The 9,579-nt window shown below is 52.6% G+C and overlaps 2 protein-coding genes across 2 annotated transcripts; one reads left to right on the top strand and one right to left on the bottom strand.

Moving 5' to 3' along the window:
- Window positions 1-1,529: 1,529 nt before the first annotated feature.
- On the bottom strand, window positions 1,530-7,046 carry LOC135829065 (uncharacterized). Its single transcript, XM_065341472.1, has one exon. It carries the CDS (start codon window positions 7,044-7,046, stop codon window positions 1,530-1,532), a length of 5,517 nt encoding a protein of 1,838 aa, XP_065197544.1.
- An 894-nt stretch (window positions 7,047-7,940) lies between these two features.
- Window positions 7,941-9,228, top strand: LOC135829064 (uncharacterized). Its single transcript, XM_065341471.1, has one exon. It carries the CDS (start codon window positions 8,101-8,103, stop codon window positions 9,226-9,228), a length of 1,128 nt encoding a protein of 375 aa, XP_065197543.1. The 5' UTR covers window positions 7,941-8,100.
- Window positions 9,229-9,579: the final 351 nt, after the last annotated feature.

Here is a 9,579-nt window from a genome sequence, read left to right as displayed (position 1 = left end):
GTCCGAGATGCTGGAGTCAAGCCACGTTTCAGTAACTGCCAGAAGATCCAGGGCATGTTGGTCTATTAACTTAGCAATAATGTGTGTTTTGTGTCTAAGGCTGCAAATATTTATGTGGCCAACCTTTATGTGGGTATATGAACAGCTTACGGGGGCCGACGGTTGAAGAGGAGACGATGGTGTAAAGGCTGGAGCATGCGGGTTCAAGGGAAGTGGGTCAGTGGTTTGAGCCATTATGCTTTAACGGGTTTGAGAGCCCAGGCCTCTGTACCAAATCGCCACTCTCTTACAGTACGGCCAACTTCATCAGGCCAGAACGATTCTTCCGCGACCTTCTTGGCGTCCGTGACCAAGACTGTAATACGAGCAGAGGCTGTTCTAAAGTGGACGGAGGTGTACACGACGCTTTGTACTACAGATACGCCTTGTGCCTTGCAGTGTTCAGCTATTGAATCCGCATCGCAGTCCGGGTCAACATTTCCAATGTAGTACACCGTCACGCGGGGTCGTCCTACGAGTCCAGGTGCACTCTTGGGTGTTTTCGGTGCTGTGTACCGCGATGTCTCCTCTCTACGGTGATTTGGCTTTTGCGTACGTTTGTCGTGGCCAGGTGCATGCGGCCTTGGTGGCTGCCTTGCGGAGTCTGCGTACGATTTTTCTGCAATGTGCTGTGCAGCTGGGCCTCGTGTTTGTACAGGTGCACGTGGTGATGTGAGTGACAGGTCTGGGGTAGCGTCGGTACTCGTACTAAAGTGCATGGGGAGGGTACTACTAGTACTAGTTCTGAGATGAGTTGTATCCCCGGCCCCAGGGTCAGCGTGGACGTGGGTCAAACGGAATTGGTGATCTTGTTCAGCATGCAGTTCACGGCGGAGCTTTTGCACGTCGTCCTTCAACGCCTGAATTTCTCTCTCGGAATCTCTCAGCTGTACATTCACGTCTTTCATCGTCTTTAGCTCTGATTTCAGTTCCCTTACTACCCCAGTAAGTTCGGAGAGTGCGGCGCATGTGCGCAACTTTGAACTGTTGAGTGGGAGAGCTTGGATAGCCACGCACAAATACGTCTTGGTAACTCAAATATGGAGTGGTTCCGGTTCACGGAACGACATTGCACTTCACGGTTACTTGAAAGGATTAGGTGACTTGAAAGGGAGTGTCACCAGAAAACCTTATTTGAGACAAGGTTGAGACAAGTGAAGCATGCAAAAGGGAAAAGGCAGCAAAAAAGGAGCCACAGGCTCGCTGCGCATGCTCCGGGCTGAGAGCTGCAAAACGGTGCACGCGATGCGTGCAGCAAGACATCAGCATGACGTCAACATGATGTAACACATAAACAAATAAAGACATAATAATGAGCGTAACGCGGATTCGTGATGCATATTCACGACACTCCCCGGGCACTGGCCGGAGAACAGAATTAACCATAATTAATAACAAGGAGAAATTTCACACAAAACATGTGGAAAGATATTACTGAAGAGCATAAAGAATGCGAGAGCAATGAGAGCGAGAGGGAGAGAGAGAGAGAGTTAAACACGGCCATCGGCGATCAAATCCTGCAAGTTGGACTGAAACTTGCTGGCAGCGGCTCGTGTCGGTCTTCGTACGACTGCAACGGGAGTGCTGGTCTTCTGAGCTGGGGTAGCTGAGGATTCCGAGGGACTGCTGGTCTCAAGCGGACACAGTAGACTTACTGGCCGCTTGACGGTGCGTTTGTCCGAAGTGAGGACGGTGGCGGAGCGGATGTTGCCATCGCTGCTGGTGTGGACTTCTTGGATTCGTCCAAGGCGCCAGTGGCCGCGAGGCAATTCCTCCTTGATGAGGACAACGTCAGCAGGCTTCGGAAACGTTGAGGATCGAGTCCTTGACTGCTTGAATGATGACGTGTGGGCTTCTCGCAGACTGAGGAGGTACTCGTTCCTCCAGGCAAGCCAGAACTGATCAAGATGTCGTTGGCCCTTCTTCCAAAGGTCCAACAGGCTGTCTGCAGAGGAATTGATAGGCTGGTAATCCGGGTCGGTTGGGTCGTTGCTGACCGTGAAGAACCCCTGTGTGGCAGACAGGCTGATAAAATGACCAGGCGTCAACACTGTGCACTGTTCTTCGTCGACATAGACTAGCGGCCGAGAATTGACGACAGACTCAACTTCTGGCAGGAGAGTGGCGAGTTGGCTGGATGTGAGGAGGCGTCTCCCAATGGTCTTGCGCATGGAGCGTTTGGCAATACCCACAAGCCTTTCATACATTCCACCCATCCACGGAGAGTTGGCAACGATGAAGTGCCACTGGATCTGATGGCGGCTAATGTAGGACGTAACACTGGTGTCCACCACAATGTTGCTCCAGGCAATGTCAAGAGCGGACTTGGCCAGCTTAAATTGGGGAGCGTTGTCAGACACAACTAGCTCTGGCGTGCCACGGCGGGCGACGAAACGTCTCAATGCGAGCAGAAACTCGGCAGCTGTCATGTCGTGGACTGGCTCCAAATGAACAGCTCTGGTCACCATGCACGTGATCAGGCAGACCCATGCCTTAGCGGTTTCTGACTGTGTACGGACGAGGACTGGGCCAAAGTAGTCCAGGCCGATGTGTGAGAATGGTCGCGCTTGGGTCACTCTGGTAGAAGGTAGCGGACTCATCTGAGGTGTCTTGTATGGCGCGCCTTCGTAGCGAATGCACGTCTGACAGCGGCGCACGAGGGCCTTTACAGCTGATCTGCCTTTCGGGATCCAAAACTGATATCGGACACGGGATAGTGTGTGCGCTACGCCGCCATGCATGACTTTGAGGTGGCAATCACGTATGATCAGGTTGGCAATGGCATGTTCCTTGGAGATCAGGACGGGAAACCTCGATTTGAAGCAGAGGTCAGCATTCTCCAGTCTTCCACGGCATCTCAGTACTCCGTTGTCGAGCACTAAGTTGAGCTTAGTTGCCAGCGGATGTTGCTTCCCACTGGACAGAGCGGTGATAACATCTGCATAGTGTGCAGACTGGCTGTGGCTGATCCAGACTTGCTCTGCTGCTTCGATTTCTCTAGGCGTGAGAGGTCCAGATGGAGTTGGTTTCTTCCGCAGCCTACAGAGGAAACGAAAGCAAAGTGCAGACACACGCACTAAAGAGTCGAACGACGAGAAGTCGTTCACAACAATGCCATATGGGAATACATCAGATTTTTTATTTGTCTGTGAACCCTGACCAAATGGCTGACCCCCCGACCCCTTTGAGGTGACTTCCGGAGGACCCTCCGCCGGCGCAACAGTGACGGTTGCTGCAGTGGTGCCTTCAATCGGTAGGCTGGGGCCGTTCCACCAGGTGTCGCATTTTAACAAGGCTGCGGCGCTCAATCCACGGGATGGCAGGTCGGCTGGATTCAGCTTTGTCGGGACGTAGTGGTGGAGAACGTCTGGAACGGCTGCGATGGCATTGACGCGGTTCTGCTCAAAGACGGGGAGCTTCGTGGACTTGAGCCAATGGAGTACAGTCGTTGAGTCGGTGTACAGATGAGTGGCTTGGAACTGGATGTCCAGTTGCTTGCGTAGATACACGATAAGGCGAGATCCTAGGCTTGTCGCCATCAACTCTAACCGTGGGATCGTTTGACCCTTGACGGGAGAGACCTTCGTCTTGCTGAAGATAATGTGGCGCTGACTCTTATCACCGACAGTGCTTTCCAAGTACGCAACGGCAGCATAGGCGATCGCTGACGCATCGCAGAAGATGTGCAAATGATACGACGGACTCTTACATGTGGGTACGCCGACGTAGCGTAAGATCGGATAGCTGCTAGACTCGTCAAGGTCGGCGGCTATTGGGTGCCAGCGACTGAGGACGTCGGAGGGCAGTGGGTCATCCCATGACACAGCAAGCTTCCAGATATCTTGCATAAGAACCTTCGCTCTGATGGACACGGGGGCGAACAAGCCAAGCGGGTCGAAGAAGCGAGACAGTGCCTGTAGAACCTGGCGTTTCGTAGTGACAACAAGGTTAGCTGCATTAGGCGACTGTACGGACAAGACATCCTCTCTGGGGTCCCAATGGAGACCAAGGCATTTCTCGCGAGTGCTTCTTGAGCGATCGTGTTCTGGGATCTTGTCCAAAACCTCGGAAGAGTTTGATGCCCACTCTCTAAGGTTCATGCTGATTGCGGAGAACGTCGCCTTTGCTGATTGATAGTGAGCGACAGCATCGTTGATGGTGTCCTTGCCCAGGATGATGTTGTCTACGTACGTGTTTCGGAGAATGTCGTCTGTCTCCGGTGAACAGGTCTGCGTGAGGTGGTGCTTGATCGTTGCAGACAGCAGGAAAGGGCTGGAAACAACACCGAAAGGGACTCTACAGAAACGCAGAGTTTGGAGATTACTGTAGTTGACTGGTTGGTTGGGGTCATCCAACCACAAGAAACGAGTGACATCACGATCGGCTACGTTCAAATTCATCTGTAAGAACGCCTTCTCGATGTCACTACAGACGGCAATAGGGTGCATGCGGAAACGCAGGAGAATGCCGCAGAGATCAGGGATCATGCACGGCCCAGGATACAGACAATCATTGAGACTGGGCGAGGTCTTCGATACACGAGCGGATGCGTCGTACACGACACGGATCTTAGTGGTGCTGCTGGACAGCTTGAGCACACAGTGATGTGGCAAGTAGTGGATTGGATGCGAGTTGTCTCTCTGGCTGGGACAAGCAACGCGTTCGATGATACCGAGTGACAGTTGCTCTTCAAGTACCTTGCTGTACTTGACGAAGGTATCAGGCTCGTGACGGAGACGCTTAATGAGTGACTTCAAACGTCCGAAAGCAAGTGGAAAGTTGTTTTCCAAAGGCGGATGTTGTTGTCGCCAAGGCCACCCGACGGTGTACCGTCCGTCCTCAAACACGACCGATTGGAGAAAGTCGTCATACGCATGATCGTTGCTGGGGCGTGTCGCACTGAGAGAGTCGAAATCTTCAACAGCCCAGAAGCGCTCAAGGTCAAACGAGGGATCTTCACGTCGATGACTTGCTACGGCTAAGGTGGTGTTGCTCTCGATTACCGAACAGGCGTGCTCAGTTGCTACTGTGCCGGCGCAAACGAAACCAAGTGACGAGTCCAAAAGCTGCAGGCCATCGGGAAAGGAGATGCGGTCTGTGCCCAGGATCTTGTAGTAGTGATCAAGACCAATGAGGATGTCGATACACAGGCGATCGTTGGATGACGTGAGCGGCTCCGCAAGAGGAAGGGTGTTGAGGCTCGGGTGCCTGTTGGTGTCCAAGGGCACGCGCCATATCGATGAAGTGATTTGGGGAATCACATTGGCGGACAGTGGAAGGATTGAGTCATTCTTCAGTTTGAGATTGACCTCGACGCGTGGGTACTGAGACGTGTTCCTCGATGCACTACCGAAAGTAGAGAGGGCAATGTGATCTTGACCTAGAACACTGAGGTTGGCTTTCGCCTGGAGCGCCTGCGTGACGTACGACCGGCAAGAGCCACTATCGAACAGTATACGTGCAGACAGCGTGGTCGGGGTACCGGAAGAGTTGGACACTACATCTGCAACTGCGGTTTGCATGATGACGGACTGGTTGTCGCCTGCGACTGTGGTAATGGCAGGACGTGGCTGGAAAGGTGCCGCGTTGGCACACATTGCGGAGCTTGGGTGTGCACCGAATTTCACGGGACACAAACTGGAGTGGTGGTCAGGCTTACGACAATAGAAGCAAGGCTTCTGCAGACTACATGACGAAACACTGTGCCCTGGCCGTAGGCACCGTTGGCACTTGTCGCCTAGGCGTGGTTTCCTTGTTTCAAGTGTGCTATACTTGGAACACATGTCAGAGTAGTGACTTTCCCTGCAGAAAGCGCAGACTTTCTTTCTTGGCTGTGATTGGCGACTCGACTCGCCGACAAGAAGTACGGACGACTTATGTACGGAAGACGGCTGTTCATGTTTGCTGCTGGCGGCATGACTGGATTGGCGCTCGGCTGTCTCCTGCGCTACTATATACGCACACAGTTTGACTCTCAACTCGGCGACAGACCATGGATCGATGCCTTTCTGCAACTCAAGTTGCGCAAGCACGTGACGCGGAAGCTTGCTGGTCATCAGTGAAATGAAGATTGGTTGGTCGGTGTCTTCTTCAAGAGCGTTGAGACTGCGTAGATGTAGTTCTACCGTATCGTACAGCTTACGGAGCGAGGACGGCTTGTTGGTTGCCGGTGGAGTTTCCATCAGGGCGACATGGTGAGCATTAACCTGCACCTGCGTGTTGCCATAACGCTCGTCGAGCAGGCCAAGAGCAACAGCATAATTTGCATCTGACAGAGACAAACCAGAAATGGTGTCGAGTGCATTGTGTGTCACATGCTCCTTTAGGTAGGAAAGCTTCTGTACATCGCTTAATCCAGTGTGTTTGTGTACAGATGCCATGAACATGTCGTGAAAAGACTTCCATTGCAGGATGTCACCGTTGAATTTAGGTAAACCTAACTTTGGTAAATTGACAGTGGACTTGTGAGATGCTTGAGTGGTGAGTGATTCACTATGCTGTTGTAGCAGAGTTTGAGTGTGTTCCTGTGTTTGACGATGAATGGTGAGTAACTCTTTCATCTGGCTTTGCATTAGCTTGACAACTGAGTCGTCGTCCGATTTGTTAGTACTCGACTCTGGAGAGGTCTGACAATCTGCTGCTGATTTCAGTTGAGAAATTCGGAATTTGAGCTTTTTGATCACGCTCATAGTTTCAAACTGGAAGTCCAGATTATCGTCTGCTTCCTGTTTACAAGCAGCTTCGTCAGAGCTCTCCAGGGCGGAGGAATCAACACAATTTGACAAAAGTTCACAGACCTCATCAAATGCTACGACATCGGACTCTAAAGATGCACATGTTTCACTTAGCTTTTTTGCTGTTGCAGATGAGGGAGCTCCAGACAATAATGCGTTGCCGTCATCGAGGCATTGCTGGATGCTCTTCTGCAGCCGAAGTATCTTGCCGCGATACCGCTTAGTTGATGCCGGATTAGGAGCATCGGCACTCGAAGCCTTTTTTGGTGGCATTCCCGGGTTTCGGCACCAAGTTTGTGCGCAACTTTGAACTGTTGAGTGGGAGAGCTTGGATAGCCACGCACAAATACGTCTTGGTAACTCAAATATGGAGTGGTTCCGGTTCACGGAACGACATTGCACTTCACGGTTACTTGAAAGGATTAGGTGACTTGAAAGGGAGTGTCACCAGAAAACCTTATTTGAGACAAGGTTGAGACAAGTGAAGCATGCAAAAGGGAAAAGGCAGCAAAAAAGGAGCCACAGGCTCGCTGCGCATGCTCCGGGCTGAGAGCTGCAAAACGGTGCACGCGATGCGTGCAGCAAGACATCAGCATGACGTCAACATGATGTAACACATAAACAAATAAAGACATAATAATGAGCGTAACGCGGATTCGTGATGCATATTCACGACAGCGCAAAGGCTAGCTACATCAGGGTTAGCATGACTTACGGGAGCCGAGTCCTTGGATCCTCTCAGTAGGGCAATCAGCATTGGCCTGTTCGCCTTTCTGGGGAACTCCAGTCCCAGTCGCTGGATGAGCTCCTTGAGCTCGTCGTCAGTAAGCACGGCGATGTCCGTATTGGGGTCGAGTTTCCCGGCCATTATATCACTAATTTTACTGGTGTTCCAAGGGCCTAGTGCCCCGGGAAACCGAAAAAAGGAGTAAAGTTCAGGAGCTCGCAAATTTGCATCCACCGATACTTTGGACTGCTTCACCAGCACCATCGGCACTCCTCAGGGCGATAGTTTGAGTCCGCTATTGTTTCTGTGCTACTTGGAAGCTGCTCTGAGGCAGTGCATGTAGTGTCATGTGACTAGATGCATGAAGCCCATGCATACTTGCATTCCGATATCATTCCCATCATCATGATCCACTTACATGATCTAGCATTCCATTCCTCCTTCCCACTTTAGCCCGTATGTATATATCTAGTAGATTGCATGTGTTCTAGGTTCTTTGTCTTATCGTAGTACAACAGTTAGAACTAAGGTCTTGGCTCTCTGGTTGGTCTGGTTAGACTAAAGTACGAAACACTACATGGTGGCAGCGGTCCAGAAGCCATGTCTTCTTCGGACCCCAGCTCGGTTCAACCCGCTTCCCGCGGATCTTCCCCCGCCGGTGGCGGAGGCAGCAATGGTGGTTCAGGTAGCTCCTCCGGTGGAGCGCCTTCTACGTCTTCTTCGGCGCCCGAGCCCGCCCAGGTTTCTCTTCCGGGGATGGTTCACCTCTCACAGGTGTCCCCTCCATCATCGTTCAATTTCCAGGCTGCAGATCAGTGGGACCGCTGGCTGCGTCGTTTTAACCGCTATCGTCAGGCGTCTGGTCTTCACACCCAACCGGAGTCGGTCCAGGTGAACTCCCTCCTCTACACGATGGGCGAGCAAGCTGACGACCTACTGGACAGCTTTCATCTACCTGAGGATGACGTGAGTAAATTTACCACAGTCACTGAGCGTTTCACTGCCCACTTCGGCAAGAAGAGAAATTATGTGTACGAACGTGCATGTTTCCATCAGCGCACCCAACAGCCCACGGAGTCACTAGATGCATTCGTAAATGATCTCTACCGCTTGGCAGATAGGTGCAACTTCAAGGCCATGCACGATGAGATGCTCCGGGACCGGTTGATCGCAGGGTTAGCAGATGCACGTCTTTCTGAACGCCTGCAAATGGATTCGGATATGACGCTGGAGAAGGCGCTGGCTCACGCTCGCCAAAGCGCTGCCATCAAGGAGCAACAAACGACGGTACGCGCAGCAGCTGATCAGTCGTTGTTTGCTGTCCGCCAGGATCAGGGGCGGCTGCGTTCTAGTCGCGATCGTCCTCCGCTGCGTGATGCTCCCAGCTGCTCGCGCCACTCGACTCCATCATCTGATTCTTGTCCTTGGTGCGGATACGAGTCACATCCCCGCGCACGATGTCCTGCAAGTCGTGTAACCTGCAAAGGGTGTGGCAAGACAGGCCACTTTCAACGAGTGTGCCGCTCTTCACCACCATCTGGTTCCTCCGGTTCTTCTGCACGACAGGGCACTCATCAGTCCCCGCGGGGCACAGGTGTCCATTCTCTCTCCAGCCACAGTGATTCCTCTAGCTCGGCAGTGAGTTCTGCTGACGCATTTCTGGGCACCCTCACCCATGGCACAGGCTGGAATCTCCCTATGCTTCTGCACGGCAAGGCCATAAGTTAGGCATAACTATGAAGGTCGACACGGGTGCGGATGTCACTGCTATACCAGCTACAGTGTTCACGTCCCTGGACTTGCCTATCTCGCTCGCCCCATCGAACCGTACTCTCCGGGGCCCAGACAACACAAGCCTCAATGTTTGTGGCCGGTTTACAGCTGACCTGCGCACAGCTCACTCATCGCAGTCTCACTCCGTGCCCACCCAGGTGTACGTGGTCCGCGACCTCAAGCTTCCACTGCTCGGACGTCCAGCCATTGAGGCACTCGGCATCCTGCCTGCTCCTGCTAACGTGCTGGAGACCACCTCTACCTCTAGTGCCCCAGCTTCAGACTCTCGCTCTCCTGTTGCCGCTG

Source organism: Sycon ciliatum, chromosome 13, assembly GCF_964019385.1.
Source record: "Sycon ciliatum chromosome 13, ocSycCili1.1, whole genome shotgun sequence".
NCBI classification, from domain to species: Eukaryota; Metazoa; Porifera; class Calcarea; order Leucosolenida; family Sycettidae; genus Sycon; species Sycon ciliatum.
The sequence above is the reverse complement of the archived record's forward strand: the minus strand, read 5'-3'. Positions and strand labels throughout refer to the sequence as shown.